Source organism: Pseudonaja textilis, chromosome 1, assembly GCF_049901715.1.
Source record: "Pseudonaja textilis isolate UNSWEBS1 chromosome 1, rPseTex1.2, whole genome shotgun sequence".
NCBI lineage: Eukaryota > Metazoa > Chordata > Lepidosauria > Squamata > Elapidae > Pseudonaja > Pseudonaja textilis.
In genome coordinates, this window is record NC_141990.1 from 320033501 (window position 1) to 320055534 (window position 22034).

General features: G+C 45.8%; 1 protein-coding gene and 1 long non-coding RNA gene across 2 annotated transcripts in view; one reads left to right on the top strand and one right to left on the bottom strand.

The window, feature by feature from the left end:
• The window catches only part of MPND (MPN domain containing), a 28083-nt gene extending 7128 nt beyond the window's left edge, over positions 1–20955 (bottom strand). Inside the window, exons 1-10 of the mRNA XM_087922638.1 lie at positions 20642–20955; positions 18570–18787; positions 15645–15875; positions 13011–13170; positions 11964–12039; positions 10396–10492; positions 9719–9791; positions 7251–7327; positions 4592–4760; positions 1897–1967 (exon numbers count right to left, since the gene is read on the bottom strand). Of these exons, the coding sequence (XP_087778764.1) occupies positions 1897–1967; positions 4592–4760; positions 7251–7327; positions 9719–9791; positions 10396–10492; positions 11964–12039; positions 13011–13170; positions 15645–15875; positions 18570–18787; positions 20642–20675 (1206 nt within the window). The 5' untranslated portion in view covers positions 20676–20955. The remainder of the gene's footprint in view (positions 1–1896; positions 1968–4591; positions 4761–7250; positions 7328–9718; positions 9792–10395; positions 10493–11963; positions 12040–13010; positions 13171–15644; positions 15876–18569; positions 18788–20641) is intronic.
• Positions 7492–22034, top strand: part of LOC148128374 (uncharacterized) — a 452998-nt gene continuing 438455 nt past the window's right edge. Inside the window, exon 1 of the long non-coding RNA XR_015741289.1 lies at positions 7492–7524. This is a non-coding gene — a long non-coding RNA (uncharacterized LOC148128374). The remainder of the gene's footprint in view (positions 7525–22034) is intronic.

The window sequence follows — 22034 nt, forward strand, 5'->3', positions numbered from 1 at the left end:
AAGAAAAAAGAGAAAGAAATAAAAAAGAAAAAGGTAGGTAGGAAGGAGAGAGGAAGGGAAGGAAGAAAAGAAGAAGGAAGGAGAAAGAGAAAAGGAAGGAATGAAACATAGGGAATAAGAAAGAAAGACAAGAAAAAAGAAAAGGGAGAGGAAGAGAGGGAAGGAAGGAAGGAAAGGAAGAGAAAGAAAGAAAAAAAAGAAAGAAAAAAGAAAAAGGAAGGTAGGAAGGAGAGAGGAAGGGAAGGAAGAAAAGAAGGAAGGAGAAAGAAAAAAGGAAGGAATGAAACAAAGGGAATAAGAAAGAAAGACAAGAAAAAAGAAAGGGGAGAGGAAGGGAGGGAAGGAAGGAAGGAAAGGAAGAGAAAGAAAGAAAAAAAAGAAAGAAAAAAGAAAAAGGAAGGTAGGAAGGAGAGAGGAAGGGAAGGAAGAAAAGAAGGAAGGAGAAAGAAAAAAGGAAGGAATGAAACAAAGGGAATAAGAAAGAAAGACAAGAAAAAAGAAAGGGGAGAGGAAGGGAAGGGAAGGAAGGAAGGAAGGGAGGAAGGAAGGAAGGAAGGAAGGAAGGAAGGAAGGAAGGAAGGAAGGAAGGAAGGAAGGAAGGAAGGAAGGAAGGAAGGAAGGAAATTTTGAGTCCTTGTCTTTTTGAATAAAACTTCACTGGTTTTTTGGTATATGCATACAATGAAAATTATCTGAAAGAAGATTTCAGCCCTGCATGCATGCATGTATGTATGCATGTAGGTATTAAATAGATGTCTATGGCTGCCCAACTCACACATATGCACAGTGAACTTGAGAGGCACATAGCATTAAAAATCAACATTATCCAGGAATCGCCACCCTCTTACCGGTAGCCCTTGACTTAAAACCACAGTGGGGACCAGAGCTTAAGGTTCCTGGTGTTTTTGTTAAATGAGTCGCACCCAATTTGATGACCATTTTGCCACAGTCCTTAAGTAAATTTTGGAGTCCCAGTCTTTCTTTGAAATGAATTCTTCTAGCAGAAGTGCTAGTCACATAACGCCACAAAGTAGATCAACAAAGTAGATCGTAGTCTAGATTCATAGCCATAGAATGACAGAATCACAGAGTCATAGAATCATAGTGTCTAGAATCATACATTCATAATTATAGAATCATACATTCATAATTATAGAATCATAGATTCATAATTATAGAATCGTAGATTCATAGCCATAGATTCACAGAATCATAGAGCCACAGAATTACAGAATCATAGTGTCTAGAATCATAGATTCATAATTATAGAATCATAGATTCATAATTATAGAATCATAGATTCATAATTATAGAATCATAGATTCATAGCCATAGATTCACAGATCATAGAGCCACAGAATTACAGAATCATAGAGTCTAGAATCATAGTTATAGAATCATACCGGTAGACTCATAGATTCATAGCCCTAGAATAACAATCATAGAGTTTAGAATTGTAATCATAGAACCATAGAGTCATAGATTCATAGCCATAGAGTCACAGAATCATAGTAGTCATAGAACCATAGAGTCGTAGAATTACAGAATCATAGTCACAGAATCATAGAATCCTAGGGCTGGAAGGGACCTTGGAGATCCCAACCTCCTGCCCAAGCCTGGAGATGTTATTGTATCCTGGACAAATAGTTTATTTATTTTTTCCCCAACACCCTGAAGCCTTCCCTGCGATTCCCAAACCACCGCCTGCTCTTCCTGAGTCAGTTAAACCTCCACACAGTGGCTTTAAAGCAGAAAGAGGCTGAAGGGTCTCTCCAGGGTCCCCTCCAGGTCTGTTATTCTGTTATCCTGAATCAGCTCGTTGGTCCTCCCAGTTAAAATCCTTCCAAGCTGCCAGCCCTTCACACAACCGGGCTAATTCTGGATGTCCATACTCACCTCCGGAGGTGGCATAACCCAGAAGGGGGAAATCTTGGACTCCACACCTTGATTGCCATGGTAGTAAGGACCTGGGGCGGGAAGAAAGAAAGGCTTGGATGAGAGCCAGAACTTTCATGCCTCATTTGGGACTGCAAAGACCGCCCTCTTCCTCGTTCCAACGCGGGTGACAAAAGCAGCCCAGATAGTTCTCGGCTTACAACCGTTGTCAGAATCTAGGCATTTCGGGGGTGGGCTCCTGGAGGTTCACGGGGGGGTTGCGAGAGCCCCTCGTGTCAACTCATCAAACATTTTGTATACACGTTTTATAACTGACAACAGAAAGAAGGGGGAAGTTTCAGAGAGCAGGCGGCAGTGTGGAATCGAAAGTACATCCCATTCATATTTTCTTCAGAGACCGATTCGATGACTGAAGCTTCTGACTCTTGGCTATGGACGTGTTTCGTTGGATGATACACCTAGAGGGGTGGGGGGTGAGGGGGGGGAAGAAGGATCAAGAGTGACAGTGAATTACATATCTCAAGAGTTGGCTATGCCCAGGCTAATGCCGGAAGGTCAACTTCTAATAAATCCTTTTTAGTTTTGGGAGTGTAGCTCGAGGCTCATGATTTAATTGGAGTAACTGCCGAAATCCTGACACCTAGCTAAGATTCTGCGCAGTTTGGAGACACATACCCCTCCGAAATCTCACTCCTGGCTGGCCCCGCCCCTCTCAGAAGTCCCCATGAGGCCCATTTTGGATACAGGTAAGTGCAGGGCGCGTATGGAGGCTCAGGGACGGCAAAAAACAGGCCTCCCAGAAGTTTGGGAGGGCCTTAAATTGGGCCTGTTTCCGGCTCCCAGAGAGCCTCCGGAGCCCGGGAGGCTGTTTTCCCCCTCCCAGAGGCTCGAGGAAAGCCTCAGGAGTCTGGGGAAGTCAAAAGCAACCCCCGCCGTGGTGAAGGAGGCCCACCCAGCAACCGGGCCAAGAATCCCTTGCTAACATTTTTGGAGCCCACCCCTGAGGCATTTGGTAACTGATATGTATTTGTGACGGTTGCAGTGTCCCGGAGTCATGCGACAAGCAAAATCAATGGGAAACCCAGGTTCGCTTAGCAACTGAAAGGTCATACGTTGAGCCAAACTCATTTAACAACGGTCTCACTTAGCAACAGAAATGTTGGGCTCAACTGTAGAGATAAGTCTAGGAGTACCTACCTTATTCATGAAAGCTGCCTGAGTGACTTTGGGCCAATCACCAAGAGATGGTGAGTTCTGGTCCCGCCTTAAGCATGAAAGCTGTCTGAGTGGGCCAATCACCAAGAGAAAGTGAGTTCTAGTCCCGCCTTAGGGATGAAAGATGGCTGGGTGGCTTTGGGCCAATCACCAGGAGAAAGTGAGTTCTAGTCCCGCCTGAGGCATGAAAGATGGCTGGGTGACTTTGGGCCAATCACCAGGAGAAAGTGAGTTCTAGTCCCGCCTTAGGCATAAATGATGGCTGGGTGACTTTGGGCCAATCACCAGGAGAAAGTGAGTTCTAGTCCCGCCTTAGACATGAAAGCCAGCTGGGTGACTTTGGGCCAATCACCAGGAGAAAGTGAGTTCTAGTCCCGCCTGAGGCATGAAAGCTGTCTGAGTGGGCCAATCACCAGGAGAAAGTGAGTTCTAGTTCCGCCTTAGGCATGAAAGATGGCTGGGTGACTTGAGACCAATCACTAGGAGATGGTGAGTTCTAGTTCCGCCTTAGGCATGGAAGCTGTCTGAGTGGGCCAATCACCAAGAGAAAGTGAGTTCTAGTCCCACCTTAGCCATGAAAGCTGCCTGGGTGAGTCCTTGGGCCAGTCCTTCTCTCTCAGCCCAGCCCACCTCGCTGGGTTGTTATTGTGGGGGAACTAGGAGGAGCATGCTAGATATGTTCGCAGCCTTAAGCTATTTGCCAAAACAATAAAGCCCAGATACAAATAAATAAATAAATTCCGTCTAGCTTCTTTTTACGGGAGACGAATGATACACGAATTGCTTTGCTTTGTAAGTGTCGGCCGCCAGCCCCTTCCGCAGCTGAAGCGGAAGAGAAGGAGGAGGCTGGAAGTCAGAGTCAGCATCATGGCAGCCTGGGAGCTCTGAGGGGAAAGAGGTCATAGGACTGTCAGAGAGAGAGAGAGAGAGAGAGAGACAGACAGAAGTGGAGCCTGAGCCGCCCGTCTGCCCTCAGATGGAGAATCAACAGCCCTAGGTCTGGAGGTGGCTGATGAAGAAGAGGAGGAACAGCCGGTTCCAGTGCCTGACGCATAGGTGCACAGAAGGCAGAGAGGAGAGGAGAGCAGTGGAGATCTACGGGCCGGTCCCTGGGACGGAAGAGCCACCGCTACTAGTGAAATCCCACCCTTGTTCTGGGGAGATAAGGCAGGGGGCGGAGATGAATAGATACGGCAAACAACTATTCATCTTCCTGCCAGACGGACTTGTTAGCCTATGTTGAGAGAGAAATTTTTTCCCCGGGGCTGCCGGCGCTCCTAATAAAGGAATCTTTTGAGTTCACTTCAGACGGTTTGTTGTGTTTGGGAAACTTATTCTCAGAACAATAAGCTCCCCGAGGGCTACAATGGCTCTTGAGCCCCCTGCTTTCTCCCTTCGGAGCTCCCCAACTGCATCAGGAATGAGGAACAGGGTGGGGGAGGGGAGACCGAGCACCCCCCCTCCCCATTTTGCAACCTACCACAAATGAGCGCCAAGCACGGCTGGAAGCTGTTACTGGTTCCCTGGAGCTTCAGCTGGTAATCCATCTGCATGTCGATATCTTGCAAGGAGGGAAGCGGGTGGCTGAATGGGTGGCTGTGGTACCAGCCCACCAGCGACAGACCTCTCAGGAAAAGGTTTTGGCAGATCTGGAAAGGACAGGAGGATTCGGGGTACGCCGTTATTTTTGGCCTTCATTGGGTTTTTAGGGCTCAATCTGCCTCTATAAATCGTTTCATTCCACTGGTCTGCAAACAATGTTCTTAAAATAATCTAAACAATTATTCAGTTTAAATTAAATTAAATATTAAACTAGGCTAGGCTAGGCTAAGGTAAGATAAAGTAAGCTAAGCTAAGCTAAGCTAAGCTAAGCTAAGCTAAGCTAAACTAAACTAAACTAAACTAAACTAAACTAAACTAAACTAAACTAGAGAACCAGTTGGGTCTAGTGGTTAAGGCTAGAAAGCTGGAGATTGATTGCAAGTTCTAGTCCCGCATTAGGTACGAAAGCCAGTGAGGTGAATGTGAGCCAATCACCAGGAGACAGTGAGTTCTAGTCCCACCTTAGCTATGAAAGTTTGGCTGGGTGAGTTTGGGCCAATCACCAGGAGATTGGGAGTTCTAGTCCCACCTTAGCTATGAAAGCTGGCTGGGTGACTTTGGGCCAATCACCAGGAAATTGGGAGTTCTAGTCTCACCATAGGCATGAAAGTTGGCTGGGTGACTTTGGGCCAATCACCAGGAAATTGGGAGTTCTAGTCCCGCCTTAGGCATGAAAGCTGGCTTGGTGACTTTGGGCCAATCACCAGGAGACTGGGAGTTCTAGTCCCATTTTAGGCATGAAAGCTGGCTGGGTGACTTTGGGCCAATCACCAGGAGATTGGGAGTTCTAGTCCCGCCTTAGGCATGAAAGCTGGCTGGGTGACTTTGGGCCAATCACCAGGAGATGGGGAGTTCTAGTCCCATTTTAGGCATGAAAGATGGCTGGGTGACTTTGAGCCAATCGCCAGGAAAATGGGAGTTCTAGTCCCACCTTAGGCATGAAAGCTGGCTGGGTGACTTTGGGCCAATCACCAGGAAATGGGGAGTTCTAGTCCCACCTTAGGCATGAAAGATGGCTGGGTGACTTTGGGCCAATCACCAGGAGATTGGGAGTTCTAGTCTCATTTTAGGCATGAAAGATGGCCTGGGTGACTTTGAGCCAATCCCTAGGACAGTGGTGGCTAACCTTTTTGGGCTCCTGTGCCAAAAATTGTGTGCGCACACTAGCGCGCAAGCACTTGGGTGTCAGCACTCAGAATGCAATGCACGTCCCACCTCCCCACGCCTCCTGCGCATGTGCACACAATCCCCACCCCGCCACCTTATCTGCACTGACCCCCATAGCTGATTTTTCGGCTGTTTTGAGGCCTTTTTCGGCCTTCCAGAGGCTTGGAAAAAGCCTCCGCAAGGCTTTTCAGGATGAATTATAGGCCCGTTTCATCACTTCTGGTATTACAGGAAGTGACAAAAACAGGCCTATAATTTGGCCTGAAAAGCCTCTGGGAGGCCGAGAAAGGCCTCAAACCAACCGGAAAAAAAAAATTAGCTGTGAGACGTGCGCATGCCCACTGAGCCTGTGGCTCACATGCCAGCACAAATGGCTCTGCGTGCCACTTGTGGCACATGGACCATAGGTTTGCCATCACGGCACTAGGAGATGGTGAGTTCTAGTCTTGCCTTAATTATGAAAGCCAGCTGGATGACTTTGGGCCCAACGCACCTCACAGGATTGTTGTAGTGGGTTAAATTGGAAGAGGGAAACGTATTAGATATGTTCACCACCTTGAGTTATTTTTTTAAAAAAATATTAAATTATTTTTAAAAAAATAATATTTGAAATCATATGATTATTTAAAATAATAATAAATTTAAGTTAGCTTCTGCTTATGGAGGAACAGATAATACAGGATCTGATTTAGTTTGTAACTTGACTTTGCTTTGTAACACACACACCCCAGACCTAAAATGCCCCTTTACCCTCCTTTCTTCCTCCAAAGCATCACCCAGTTCTCGATTTCATCTGCCTGGCATTATCCATTTCAGTTAAGCTAAACTATAGCTGCCTGGCCCCATCTCTGCCTCCGACGCAGAGCCCTCGTCAAAGCTTTCCCCAGATTCCAGGATTGGCCCACGTTCCTCCCCCAACCTCCTCACTATCTGAGTCTGTTGCCAGTTCCACTGGTCCCTGTTGGGCCACAACACTTACGACCGTTCCTCGTACTTACGACTGCTGCGGCTTTTCCATCCTTGCGTGACTGCCATCTGGGTGCTTCGCTCACATTTCAAACAGACTAGAATTCTTTATGACTTGCAGAATCCTGACATTATGTGAACTCTGTGATTTGCCCAGCCATTTTCTGACAAGTGGGAAGACCATCTATCGTGACCTACTGAACCGCATCGCTTTAACGGCAAATTTTCAGGTCCCCATTGCGGTCGTTAAGTTGAGGGCTACCTGTACGCTTTTTCAAATTACACTTTACGATAAGGATAAGTGGAAACTGCTTAAGCAGTGCTTCCAAACTGGAAGTGAACTTTCGGGGCAATCTTTTTGAAGATCCAAAGAGATCCTTTCTCCTTTCCATCCATCGCCTCACCTCTTCTTCCATGATGGCTGCCAATTCATTGTCTCCAAGTCGTGACCGGCAAGGGAATGCCCTCAGTACCGTCAGCACTGGAACACAACGCAGCGTAACACAACGAGGTTATGGTTAAAGAAGGATTTTCTCTCTCACACACACACACACACGCACATTTTGCAACCTTATACATCAATCAGGGTCAAAATTAGCATACGTTTAGAGCAGGGGTTTCCAAATTCGGCAACTTTAAGACCTGTGGACTTCAACTCCCAGAATTCTGGGAGTTGAAGTCCACAAGGGAATTCTGGGAGTTGAAGTCCACAAGGGAATTCTGGGAGTTGAAGTCCAGCCATCTTAAATTATGTCAGCTGGGGAATTCTGGGAACTGAAATCCAGCCATCTTAAAGCATTCTGACTGGGTATTCTGGGAGTTGAAGTCCAACTATCTTGAAGCATTCTGGCTGGGGAATTCTGGGAGTTGTAGTCTATCCATCTTGAAGCATTCTGACTGGGTATTCTGGGAGTTGAAGTCCAACCATCTTGAAGCATTCTGGCTGGAGAATTCTGGAAATCCACCCATCTTAAAGTATATCAGCTGGGGAATTCTGGGAGTTGAAATCCACCTATCTTAAAGCATTCTGACTGGGTATTCTGGGAGTTGAAGTCCACCCATCTTGAAGCATTCTGACTGGGTATTCTGGGAGTTGAAGTCCACCCATCTTGAAGCATTCTGACTGGGTATTCTGGGAGTTGAAGTCCACCTATCTTAAAAGTGGTCAAGACTGAGAAACACTATATAACTTATCATTGTATGTTCTTATGTCCTCTACAATATGATATTCTATGTTGGGATACCCAGAAGGAAATTACTACTTCATGACTTTTTAAATGATTTAGAAATGATTTAAGGAATTCACTGCCTTGAATTCATCAGCCCAAATATAAATAAAATGGCTTTTTATATTGCTGTTAAAACAAAACACCAGTCACTGCTGATATAACTGCACTGATTGTGCTATACCATACAGTAATTTCATTTATTCCAAGGACAATGGACCAATTGTGAGGTTTATTTTATTTACCAATCAGCCAAAAGCCATAATAAAAACTCATTCATTCATTCTTTTCTTTAAGCCACAAATGCAGTTGCATGTTGTGGCTGGCAGAATATTCCAGCCTTTTGTTATAAATATGAAAAATTGAAACTGTACTGTGTTAAGCTATTATATTTATTCTGGGGACAATAGTTTGGTTGTGGGGTTTAATGTATTCATTGATTGGCCAAAAATCATTAAAAAAAAAATCATTCATTCTTTCTTTCAAGAAATGTCTTTCAACTACAAATAAATTTGTATTTTGTGGCTGCCGGAAAAGCCCAGCCTTTCCTTATCGAGGCCAAAAATTAAATCTGGATGATCTCTGTGCCAAATAAAATCAAAGAGTTGGAAACATCTCAAAGATTTTTCCATTCCACATTCATGCTGTGTACAGGAAATGCTCATAATCACACAAATTATGCTTTTGTCGAGTTTCCTTGCCTTCCTTTCGTAATGTTTATGTATCATTAAATTGGGAGGTTAAGCGATGTTCAGAATATAAAAATTTGCATTTTGCTGGTTCCTCCAGTGGGAAATACAGCTAGTCCTCAACCTTACGACCACAATTGAACCCCAACTTTCTGTTGCTAAGCGGGTCAAGTGGGTTCAGCGAGTTTTGCTCCATTTTTATGAACTTTCCTGCCATTGGTTGTTAAGTGAACCACTGTGGTTGCTAAGTCAGAAGGTCGCAAAAGGGGAAATGGGCCGGCAAGGCAGGTGTCGGGGTGTGTCAGGCCCGGCTACAAACTGTCCAAAGGTAAGTAGTAGGGCAGGTCCACACACTCCTATCCCCACCCTAGTTTAATCGTCTACTCTGGAGTGGGTGGGATCTCAATTAGGGCTTATTCTGGGGGGGTGGGGCTTATATTGGGTGCATGTGTAAAAAAATCAGGCTAGGACTTACTTTCAGGTAGGGTAGGTCGCATTTTCGGGGAACCAAGGAGGTCAATCTATGGCCTAACCCTAACTCTAGCCCCCTGCTGTTTTCAAAGTCCGTAGCATTCACGCACACGTGTAAAAAAAATCAGGCTAGGGCTTACTTTCAGGGTAGGTCATATTTTCAGGGAAACGGTATATAGAAAGAACTGGTCGTAATGCATTTTTTTCAGTGCTGTTCTAACTTTGGAGGGTTGCTAAATGAACGGTTGTGAGTCCAGGACTAGCTGTACAAGATTCAGCGATGGGTGGGTCAGCCTCTGTTTGAAGATCTCCAGGGTTACGTTTGGCCACCCAAGATTTGGGTGAAAGAAACTTGAGAGAAAAACGTTCTTTTTTTTTGCTACCAAGGAAAGGCGGGAATGGTGAAGGGCAGAGAAAAATTATCCCATCTGGTTCCCAAGCATCCAACCCTTTTAGCTCACCTCAGGGTAACCCAACGGGACTTACATTGGCTGTTGATGTTCCATTGGCCTGCTAAGTATCCCACCACTTCGCTTTTTGTTAAATGACTGTGAAAATCCTAAAAAGAAGCGGACAAAGTAGACAGGGGAGCGTGACAATCAACAGAGGAGAATATTTGTAGCTCAGGGTTGAACTGTGGGGGTCCTTGGTGGTCTCTGAGCTTGTTGGTTTTCTTGAAGACATTTCATGACCCAACTAGGTAACATCATCAGTGTTAGAAGGGAGCGAGGTTTATGGAGAGGAGGAGGAGGGAGAGGAGGAGGACTGTGGGGTCCTTGCTGGCTGAGGAATTCTGGGAGTTGATACTTACCCACCTTAAAGCATGTTAGCTGGGGAATTCTGGGAACTGAAGTCCACCCACTTTAAAGGACACTGGCTGGGGAATTCTGGGAGTTGAAGTACACCCATCTTAAAGCATATGAGCTAGAGAATTAATATTTGTATTTTCCTTGGGCGGATTCATTTGCTTTGATGTCCTTTCCCATCGACGGAATTCACCAGCCACCAGGCATTGTGCAAAACACTTGCAATCAATCGAACACAACACAAGTGTTCAGCGAGTCAGCCTTCTTGCAACCGGGTGCCCTCGGAACACGCTGAATCCGGAAATCCCAGAATTCCCCAGCCAGCCCCAGACTGGCATTTGGAGGAGGGGTACCTACCACGAGCAGGAGAACATTGCTCGAGATGGCCACGTTAAAAGGCTGGAATTTGTTGAGGGCTGCGAACGACGTCACCTCCACCAAGGTATGCGGGTTCCTAAAAGGAAGGAAGAAAACCCCCAGTCTTGTGGTGATCACAAGGAGGATTAGACATTCCCTTTGACCCCCATGTGACATTCCCCACTCTATGAGCTACACTGGCTCCCTGGAGGGAAACTGGACCCGGTCTGGTGCCCTAGAGTGAAGATGGGTTGCCTGGGGCAGGGGTCTCCAACCTTGGCCACTTTAGGACTTGTGGACCAACTCCAGAAAGTGTCATGGCATCTGCCTTAAGGAACAGTCTTGGCCCCAAACCCAGATGGCATCTTTCTTTCTAGGGGTTTGGACTTCTCCCTCAGCTACTCAGGGGAAGGAGCCTTGAGATAGTAGACTATCTAACATCAGGTCTCCCCCATATCTTTTCTCCAGGCTGAATGCATTCAGATCTTAGAATCTCAAGAGTTGGAAGGGGATTTTTTTTTCTTTTCCCTTTCCCCTTCCTTTCCTTTCCCTTCTCTTTCCCTTCCTTTTCTTCCCCTTCCTTTCCTTTCCCTTCTTCTTCATCCATTTATTCCTTTCCCTTCCCTTCTTCCTTTCCTTTTTCTCTCTTTTCCTCCATCTTCTTCCTTTCTTCCTCCTTCCCTTCCTTCTCTTCCATTCATTTATACTTTCTTCCTTCCTTCCTCCCTCCCTCCTATCCTTCTTTCCCTTCCTTCCCCTTCCTTTTCTTCCCCCTCCTTTCCTTTCTTTTCCTTCCCTTCCCCTTCCTTTCCTTCCTTCTCCTTCATCCATTTATTCCTTTCCCTTCCCTTCTTCCTTTCCCTTTTCTCTCCTTTCTTCCATCTTCTTCCTTTCTTCCTCCTCTTCCCTTCCTTCTCTTCCATTCATTTATCCTTCCTTCCTTCCCTGCCTCCCTCTTTTCCCTTCCTTCTGTTTATCCATCCATCCCTCTCTCCCATCCATTTCCCCTCCCTCCTTCCCTCCTTCCTTTCTTAGATTTGTATATGAACTCAAGGTAGTGTATCTAGCACCCAATTATTCTCCCCAAAAAGAACCCCCAAGAGGCAAATTGAGCTGAGAGGGATTAGAACCCAGGTCTCCCAACTCCAGTCTAGCTCCTTCCCCCATTATCCCTGATTGGCTCTTGGGCTGAGAAGGAGGGACTCTCCCAGAGTCAGCCAATCACCTTCTGTGATTGAGGAGAGATTAAAACTTGGTTCTCCCTTACTTGTGGCTCACCTCCTTCCCTCTATCCCTGATTGGCACTTCGGCTGAGAGGGAGGAATCGACCAAACGCAGAATAAAAATAAATTAACTTCTCACCATTTTGGAAAATAGATGCATTTTTTAAGTTTTAAACTCTCTTTTCCCCAGGAATCTGGTCTCTGAATCCTTCTTTGCTCTTATTTTATGTATTGCATTGCGTTGCGTTGTGTTGTTTGTTGTATGGTATTATTGTTTTGCTTATTTTATTTTATTATTTTTGGCTACCCTTAAAAGCGGACACAGCGTTCACTGGAACAATGTACCTGACAGAATCCCGACTCCCCAGATTGCAATACCGGACAGGAACCCGATTCCGGCAATCTAGCCTCTTGCTGTGATCTGGGGAAACAAAAAAGGAAGTGCCAGTCATTACTTCAGAATAAAAATCGGGCAGATGTGAAGACGGCCGTAAGATTCTCACGCTGGGTCCTTCTTTGATTCGTGTGTGTGAGTGTGTGTCCTTTTCTCTGCCTCTCTTTTTCTTTCTTCCTTTGTTTTCTTTGTCCTTCCTTCCTTTTCTCTCCTCTTTTCTCTCTCCCTTCTTTCCCCTTCTTTTTCTTCCTTTCCCCCTTCCTTGCTTTCCTCTCTACCTCTCTCCCCACCGCTCTTTTTTTCCTCCTTCTTTCCACCCTCTCTCCCTTTCTCTTTTTTTCCTTCTTTCCTTCTCTCTCTTTTTCTCCATCGCGGGTCTGCCATCTTGCCTTTTTTTTTGACCTGCGGAGAACAGCACCCCTCCCTGTACAACTGAGAAAAATTCAGCCGGCTGCCATCCGATGCCCCCCGATGGCCCTTTTCTTGAGCTTGGAATTAGGAATGTAAGTCACCTAACAGTTATTTGGGTTGGAAATATATAAACCAGGATAGACATGTTAATACTGTATCTTTAAGAGAATCATAAAACTGTAATTGGGTGTGGTTCCTCAAACAGCCATAAGATGGAGCCAGAAACCTGGGTAGTTTAGTCTCAGAAGAGAGTGTGAGTGAGTCTCTGTTTCCTTCTGTTGGAGAGTATTGCCGTTCCTCCTAATTGACTGTTATTCTTGGATTTGATGTCTGTTACTGAACTGTTTTTGATACCGGACTTTGTTATTGGATTATCCCTGGACTGAAAACTGACTGCTTTAACCGTGAATGACTTGGACTGTTTTGTTGGACTTTGCTTAAACGTTTATTGGAAGTAAAAACCTACATTTACTGTACAGTGTATCCGTGTGCTGGTTGTGTGTATTATTTTTCACTACTCTCACTACGTCTCCCTGTATGCGCTCATTCTCCTAACGGGGAATTACCTCAATGCTTGGCCCCCTTACCCGCGCTGTGCAAGTCTGCCATGCTTTTCACCAGGGGCTTCCTGCTTTTGTCGTCCATCTTCTTGGCCAGCATGGAGTCAGCCAAGGCTGCCTTCATCCCTTTGGCCTCATCTTCCTCCTCATCACCCAGGTCCTCTTCCTCCCCTTCACTGATCAGAGTCTGGTGGGGGCAGGAGGGGCGGGAAAGGAAGGAAAGAGCACCTAGTGAGTAAAGCATATTTAATCTAATCCACTTTATGCCTGAAGTACCATGAGGTCCCACTAGGAGGCATCACCTAAGTGGCTTTGGCTGACTTCCAAAGTCTCAGCCAGGCCAGAAGGACAGAGAGTCCTTGACATACGACCATAGTGGAGCCCGCCCCTTGCAATCAGATGTCAGAAAGCTTGTAAAAATGCAACCGACTTGATTTTACACTACAGCCATTTTTTGTGTCGGTTGTTAAGTGAACCAATGGTTCAACTGTCAACTTGTGGTTCAATTGTGGCGAGAACGGTCATAAAGTGGGACACACCTCACTTAACAACCATCTTGCTTAGCCATGTAAATTTTGGGTTTACTCGTGGGATATCAAAAAGTTGGTAAAAAATGCAACCTGCCAGGTTTTACATCCGTTTTTCTGTTGGTTGTTAAGTGAACCAATTCAACTCTGGATCCATTCAACTGCGGTGAAAAAGATTGTAAAACAGGGCACATCTCACTTAACCACCGTCTCGCTTAGTTGGAGAAATGTTTGGCTTAACTTGTGGCCGTTTAAGTCAACGGTAAGAAATCTAACAATAATAAACAGAGCTGTGAATGAGTTTGCTATGAACTTTGGAAACAGGTGAGGGCTAGAGTTAGGGTTAGGCCACGAATTGACTTGGTTCCCTGAAAATACGACCTACCCTGAAAGTAAGTCCTAGCTTGATTTTTTATACATGCGCCCAATATAAGCCCTACCCCCAAAATAAGCCCTAATTAAGATCCCACCCACTCCAGAGTGGACGGGTGAAAATTAAGCTAGGGTCGGGATGAGGGGGGTGGAGCTGCCCTACTACTTACATTTGGACAGGTGTAGCCAGGCCTGGCACACCCTGAGGCCTACATTGCCGGCCCATTTCTTCTGCATCCGGCAAGGCTGGCAAGGCTTTCCTGAAGGCCTCCGGAGCTGAGAAAAAAGCTCTGGATCAATCCAAAACTCTCTTATCAGCTGCAGAGGCCTTCTGAGGCCTTGCTGGCCTCAGAAGAAGAAATTCCTGAAGGCCTCCGACCACAAAAAGGAGGCCAGGGGCGACGCACATAAGTGAGGTTAGTCAGTGGATGACATCCCCCGAAAATAAGACCTGGTGCCTTTTTTGGTGGCAAAAAATATATATAAGACAGAGTCTTGTTTTGGGGGGATACATATAGAATCTTGGGGAAAAACAACAACTTGGGGGGGGGGGGAACCAATTCTGAAAGAAAGTTTTGAAGCAGAGCAGAAGGGATTACCTCCTCCACAAGGCAAGTGAGGGGAGTGTCAGGATTACAGCCATCGCCCTCATTAAATCATGATTCTCGAGCCAAACTTCAACCAACTTCAAAGGATTCATTCGAGGCAACCTACTGGCCCTGCCCTGTATGAAGCCAACTCCGGCACACGTCATTTACAGTCCCCTCTGACCCTGTTTCCCTTCTCCCCGTTGGGTGTGTCCTGAATCAGATTCTCCAATTGAGCCCATTCACAGGCTGGGTGTCATCGTTCACGTTCTCCAATTAAATATATCCCTGGGCAAAAGCTCTGGTAGTTTAGTTACAATCTTTGAAAGAGAAGAGTTGGAATGTACTTTTGCTTCCAAACTATTGCACTGCTCTTCCATATTTCTTTCCTCCCCCACCTCCCTTTTTTTTTAAATTTATGGCAACTATTAAAACAGGCATAGGATGACATTCCCGAAAATAAGACCTGGTGCCTTTTTTGGCAGCAAATATATATATATATATATATATATATATATATATATATATATATATATATATATATGTGGATCTTTGGTTGTTCGGGTTTTCTCCCGCATAAGATTCGAAAACCCGAACAACCAAAACCCGAACAACAAAGATCCACATACAAATACCCATGAGAACCTCAGAAAACAAATATATATATATATATTTGTTTTCTGAGGTTCTCGTGAGTATTATATGTGGATCTTTGGTTGTTGGGTTTTTCCCACGTAACATTCAAAGTATCTAGGCAATGTTTCGATGAAGTCGCCCTACCAATGAGAACACACCCCCACCCAATCAGAACACAGCCAAGCCCCCACCCAATCAAGTCCCACCCCACTAGCAGTTAAAAAGGAAGAAGCAGCTGCAATCTCACATCACTCTGAGAAGAACAGAGCCGAAGACAGAAGCCTGAAGATGATGAATGAGACTTCATCGAAACGTTGCCTAGATACTTTGAATCTTACGCGGGAGAAAACCCGAACAACCAAAGATCCATATATATATATATAGATATATAGATATATAGATATATAGATAGATAGATAGATAGATAGATAGATAGATAGATAGATAGATAGATAGATATAAGACAAGGTCTTATTTTCGGGAAAACATGTAGAAACCCAATTCCGAAAGAAGGTTTTGAAGCAGGGCAGAAGGATTACCTCCTCCGCCGGGGGAGCGTTGGGCTGGTGTTTCTTCAGCCAGACGGCCTTGTATTGGTCCAGTTTCTGGCCCTTGTACTTCACCGAGGCCCAACCGCAGCCAGATTTCTTCGCGGGATTGACCAGTTTCTTACAATAGGTGGCCCAGGCGCTGGGGGAGTTGAAGATCTGTCCGGTTTGTTGCCAAGCGATCTTCCCATCGGTCAGCAGGTCACCCCAAAATTTCTTCCCCTAAGATGGGCAAGAGGATTGGGAGCATGAATAACCCTAAGACGGGGGGGTAGCCTTCGACGTACGACAAGTTCATTTGCTCAAAGATACGATGGTGCTGGGGGGAAAAAATGGGACTTCCAAGAAAACCTTTCGAAGAAAAAAACGGAAAAGCCGGTTGGCTCTTAAAAAAGAGGATTTTGGGGGCAACCATGATCTGGATGATCTCCATAGAGAGATAGCGAGCTCAGAGAGTGCCAAGGACCCCACAACCCTCCTCCTCCTCCTCCTCCTCCTCCTCTCCACAAATGCCACTCCCATCTAGCCCTGATGATGTTACCTAGTTGGGTCATGAAACATCTGCAAGGAAACCACCAAGCTCAGCGAGCACCAATGACCTCCATAGTCATCCTCCTCCTCTTCCTCCTCCGCCTCTCCACAAACTCCACTCCCTTCTAGCCCTGATGATGTTACCTAGTTGGGTCATGAGATGTTTGCAAGAAAATAACCAAGTTCAGAAAGCACCCACAGTCGTCGTCTCCTCCTCCTCCTCCTCCTCCTCCTCCTCCTCCTCCTCCTCCTCCTCCTCCTCCTCCTCCTCTCTCCACCACCCCACTCCCTTCTAGCCCTGATGATGTTACCTAGTTGGGTCATGAGATGTTTGCAAGAAAATAACCAAGTTCAGAAAGCACCCACAGTCGTCTCCTCCTCTTCCTCCTCCTCCTCCTCCCAATAAATCCTACTCCCTTCTAGCACTGATGATGTTACCTAGTTGCGTCATGAAACGTCTGCAAGAAAACAAGTGAGTTAAGAGAGCACCAAGGACCCCTCATACAAAATCCTAAACCAGCATGACGGTCCTTCGGGGGGGGGCGGAGGGGGGGGCTTAGGGGTGAGAACTGCCCATGGTAGTTTGCTCAATAAGCCACACTGAAGCAAATCATGATTAACAGGAAGCAGCTCTGCTTCTTAAGGGAGAACTAAACTCTAAGAGAACGAATGCAGGAAATTCTCGACTTAACAACACGTCATTTAGTGACGGTTCAAATGTACAGCAGCAGTGAAAAAAAGTGAGTTAGGACCGTTTTTCACACTTACGACCGTTGCAGCATTCCCGTGGTCACATGATCTACATTCAGATGCTTGGCAACTGGCTTGTATTTGTGACAGTTGCAGTGTCCCGGGGATCACATGATCCCCTTTTGCGACTTTCCGACGAGAGATTCTCTTAACAACGACTGACTTAACAAAGGCAACAATTCCCTTAATAACAGTGGCGAGAAAGGTCATAAAATGAGTCAAAACTCACTTAGCAATTGTCTCGCCTAACAATGGAAATCTCAGGCTAAATTGTGCACCACTGTGCCTACCGTCTCTGTCCTATTGTCCCCATTGATGCATATACCTATTTCCTGTATTCATGCTCATGTTTATTCTTATATCTATTATCTTATAGGCGATTGACAAATAAATAAAATAAAATAAATAAATAAAATAAATAGTAAAAAAATAAAATAAAATAATAAAAAAATAAAGTAAATAAATAAATAAATAAAGTAAATAAAATAAAATAAAATAAAGTAAATAAAATAAATAAAATAAATAAAGTAAATAAAATAAAATAAATAAAGTAAATAAAATAAATAAAATAAATAAAGTAAATAAAATAAAATAAATAAAGTAAATAAAATAAATAAAATAAAATAAATAAAATAAAATAAATGAAATAAATGAAATGAAATAAATGAAATAAATACAATAATTAAAATAAATAATTTGTGGTCGTAAGATGAGGACTCTCCGTACCTATAACAAATACTGTAACGTCTATGGAGATCCAGGTCGTGGTTGTCCCATAAGGGCTTTTTTCAGGAGGCAACTGGACTTTCTGGTTTTTCTTTGAAGACATTTCCCTTCTCATCCAAGAAGCTTCTTCAACTCTGACTGAATGGTGGGCAACAGAAGGATTTGCATTCCTTTGCAGACACCTGGTCATTTGCATCCTTTTAGAGGGTCGCTGAGGCCACTTGGAGGTTTAATCTGTTATCTCAGAGTCACCTGAGTGATGCTAATGGGTGTGGAGCCTTTTTGGAACTGTTGAAAGGACCCTGTTGTAGATTGGAGATAGACGACGTCGTATCCCTCCCCCGCTGTTGAGGGAGGGCCGTTCAGTTTGGACAACAGGTGGCCTCTTTGACCCCTTTCAAACCTGAGGTCCTCTCTGTCCAAAATGGGGGCTTTTGTTGTCTTCAAAAGAGCGCCCTTTGTCTTTTAAATGCAGATAGAAGTGCTGAATCTAATCCTGACGGGTTTGTTCTCCTATGTTTGTGTAGCGGCTGTTTGGTTTCTCCAACATACAGATCTGTCCTTTCCCCAGTTCCAAGAAGGCTGCCCACCCATTTGCACCACTCAGATGACCCTGAGGGCACAGCGATAAACCTCCAAGTGGCCTCAAGGACCCTCTCAAAGGATGCAAACGACCAGCTGTGTCTGCAAGGAGCATAAATCCTTCCATTCCCCACCCTCCAGTCAGAGTGGAAGAAGCTTCTCGGAGGAGAAGTGAAATGTCTTCAAAAAGAAATAACCAGAAAGTCCAGTCGCCTTTTGAAATAAAAATAGCACGTTTGGGAAATACCGTAATCCTTTGCTCGCACTTGACGGGCGGCCATCTTGCGATTTTTGACAGAGAGGGAGGCGGAAGAGAAGCTCTCTTACCAGATAATAAATAGAGAGGACTCCTTGCCCGGGTTCAATCAGCCCGTCTTTGAGAAGAACCCGTAGTGTGATTCCTCGGCGGGTGAGGAGGCCACAGCTGCGTCCACCCGGCACGGTTTTCCCCACGCTGTCCTGCTCGGGGTCTTCCAAGCTGGTCTCCAGCTCTTCCTCATCTTCTTCCAGACATTCGTCCCCAGCCAGCGATTCCACGTCCATCCCTGGAATGGAGGCAGGAAACGAAATCAGAAGATGGAGATCTCACTCCATCTTCGTTTCATCCTTCTTCTGAGGAGGATCAGGAAAACCTTTGCCAATGATGCTAAGCTGGCAGGAAGAGCCAACGCCCAAGAAGATAGGCTCAAGATCCAGAGGGATCTCGACAGACTCGAACCCTGGGCCCCATCTAAATAAATAAAATTCAGTGGAGAGAAAAGGAAAGTCCTACACTTAGGCAAGACAAACCAAAAGGACACATATAGACTGGGTGAAACCAGGCTCAATAGCAGGAACTGTGAGAGTGATCTTGGAGTCTTAGTGGGACAACCAGCTAAATAGGAGCCAGCCATGTGCAGCCGCCGCCAAAAAAGCCAATGTGATCCTAAGTTGCATTAACAGAAGGATACAATCGAGATCAAGGGAGGCACTAATACCACTCTATAAAGCCTTAGTAAGGCAGATAATAGCTAATTAATGATAGATAGTTAGGTAGATTAGAGAGAAAAGGATAGATGGATGGATGGATGGATGGATGAAGATGGATAGATAGATCAGAGATAGATACTGATAGGATAGGATAGGAAGGTAGGATAGGATAGGATAGGATAGGATAGACTAGACTAGACTAGACTAGAATAATAGAATAGAATAGAATAAAATAGAATGGAATGGAATGGAATGGAATAGAAAAGAATGGAATAGAATAGAATAATAACAGAATAGAATGGAATGGAATGGAATGGAATAGAAAAGAATGGAATAGAATAGAATAATAACAGAATAGAATAGAATAGAACAGAACGGAACGGAACGGAACGGAATGGAATAGAAAAGAATGGAATAGAATGGAATGGAACGGAACGGAACGGAACAGAACAGAACAGAACAGAACAGAACAGAACAGAACAGAACAGAACAGAACAGAACAGAATAGAATAGAATAGAATAGAAGGAAGGGACCTTGGAGGTCTTCTAGTCCAACCCCCTGCTCAGGCAAGAAACCCTACACCAATTCAGACAAATGGTTATCTAAGATCTTCTTAAAGATATATAGATATTAATAGATATAAATAGATGATAGACAGACAGACAGACAAAGATGGATGATAGAGAGGGAGAGAGAGAAATAATTAAAAAAGAGAAAGGGAGAGAGAGAATATATATATATATAGAGAGAGAGATCACCTTTGTGGAGGGCGCCTTTAAATCTTCATTATTGATATGAGTTGAACAAAAATTAAGAGCTAGACTAGAGAATGACAGAAGATCCCCCCCCCCCCTCCCAGCACCCCGGGCCCATCTGGATGATCCCAAAGAGCCCCTCCTCCCCTCCTTATCCACCTCCCCTCCCCCCCACCCAAGAGGTCAGGTTTGGCAAAACCGCATCTCCATAACAAGCCATTCTTCTCACCCCGGACAAGCCTTTCAAGACAGGTGGACTTCAACTCCCAGAATTCCTCAGCCCCCCACCGATGCTGGCTGGGGAATTCTGGGAGTTGAAGTCCAGCCATCTTGAAAGGTTTACCCAGGGTGAGAAGCGCTGCTCTTCGCTCCTTCCTATGGTTTCTCCTCCTTTTCTTACCGGTTTTAAGGTTTTTGCCTCCCTCCCGCAGCTTTTTTTTTTCCCCCCCGCGGCCGCCCTCTGCCCATGCTCAGGAACCCTTTCCCCAACGCCGGCAAGTGGGTGCAACGAAGCCCCCGGGGGTGGGAGGGGTTCCAGGAAGACTCCCTCCCCCCCCCTGCTCCAAAGCCCCCCTCCCCCCTCCGTTCCGCCCGCCCTCTGTACGTGCTCAGAGGCACCTTCGCCTCGCAGACCGCCGAGGGACGCCGGAGCCTCCGCACCTGGCCCGCCTTACCTGCCGCCGCCGCCGCCGCCGAAGCAGCAGTCATGGCCCCGGCGCTGCTCTGCTTCAGGCCGGCAGCATCCTCGCCTGGCCGGCCGCGGGAGACGGAAACAAAGGGAGGCGGAGAAAAGGCAGGAGCCGGGCAGGAGGAGGAGGAGGAGGAGAGAGGCGGCGAGGGGGAGCGAAGGTGGGAAGGAGGGAGGGGAGAAAGGAGGAGAGGGAGGGAGGGAGGGAGGGAAGAAGAAAGGAAGGAAAGAGGAGGGAGGGAGGAGGAAAGAAGGAAAGAGGAGGGAGGGAGGGAGATGGAAAGAGAAGGAAAGGAAGAAAAGGAACAAATAACGGAGGGAGGGAGGGAGGAAGATGAAGGAGGAGGAGGAAAAAGAGAGGAAAGGAGGGAGGGAGGAGGGAAGGGAGGGAGGGGTGCAGGACGGAAAAAGGGAGGAAAGGAGGGAGGAAAGAAGGAAAAAGGGAGGGAGGGAGGAAAGAGGGAGGGAGGAGGAAAGAAGGAAAAGGGAGGGAAGGAGGAAAGAAGGAAAGAAGGAAAAGGAACAAGTAATGACAGGGGAGGGAGGAAGATGAAGGAGGGGGAGGAAAAAAGAGAGAAAAGGAGGAAGGGAGGAGGGAAAGGAGGGAGGGAGAAAGGGAGGAAAGGAGGGAGGAAAGAAGGAAAAAGGGAGGGAAGGAGGAAAGAAGGAAAGAAGGAAAAGGAACAAGTAATGACAGGGGGAGGGAGGGAGGAAGATGAAGGAGGGAGAGGAAAAAAGAGAGAGAAGGAGGAAGGGAGGAGGGAAAGGAGGGAGGGAGGAGAGAGGGAGAAAGGGAGGAAAGGAGGGAGGAAGGAAGGAAAAAGGGAGGGAAGGAGGGAGGAGGAAAGAGAAGGTAAGAAAGAAAAGGAACAAGTAATGACGGAGGGAGGAAGATGAAGGAGGGGGAGGGACAAAGGGAGGGAAGGGAGGGAGAGACGAAGGAAGGAAGGAAGGAAGGAAGGAAGGAAGGAAGGAAGGAAGGAAGGATAGATAGAGGGAAGGAAGGAAGGAAGAACACAGCCAGAAGGAATCAACAGAGTCCAGTGGTAAGGCCAGCCTAACACATTACAAAGGAATAAGCAATTCGCGGCAGGTAAAATGTAAAAACTATACTAGATGATTAAAAACTCCTTTTTTAAAAAAAGAAAAGCAATAAAACATCAAAAAGACATGGGAGTCACAGCTCACTATGTGAGTGACATGCCCCACACAACCCAATATTACAAGGGACCCCACTTCAGTCACCTAAACAGTGACCCCTGAGGCCTCTAGCAATTACAGCTATTCCTCGACTTACAACCATTCGACTGTATGATTCACTTACCTGCAGGGATTGGCCTTATTACCACTGTTGCAAATAACAAAACAAAACCCCCCAC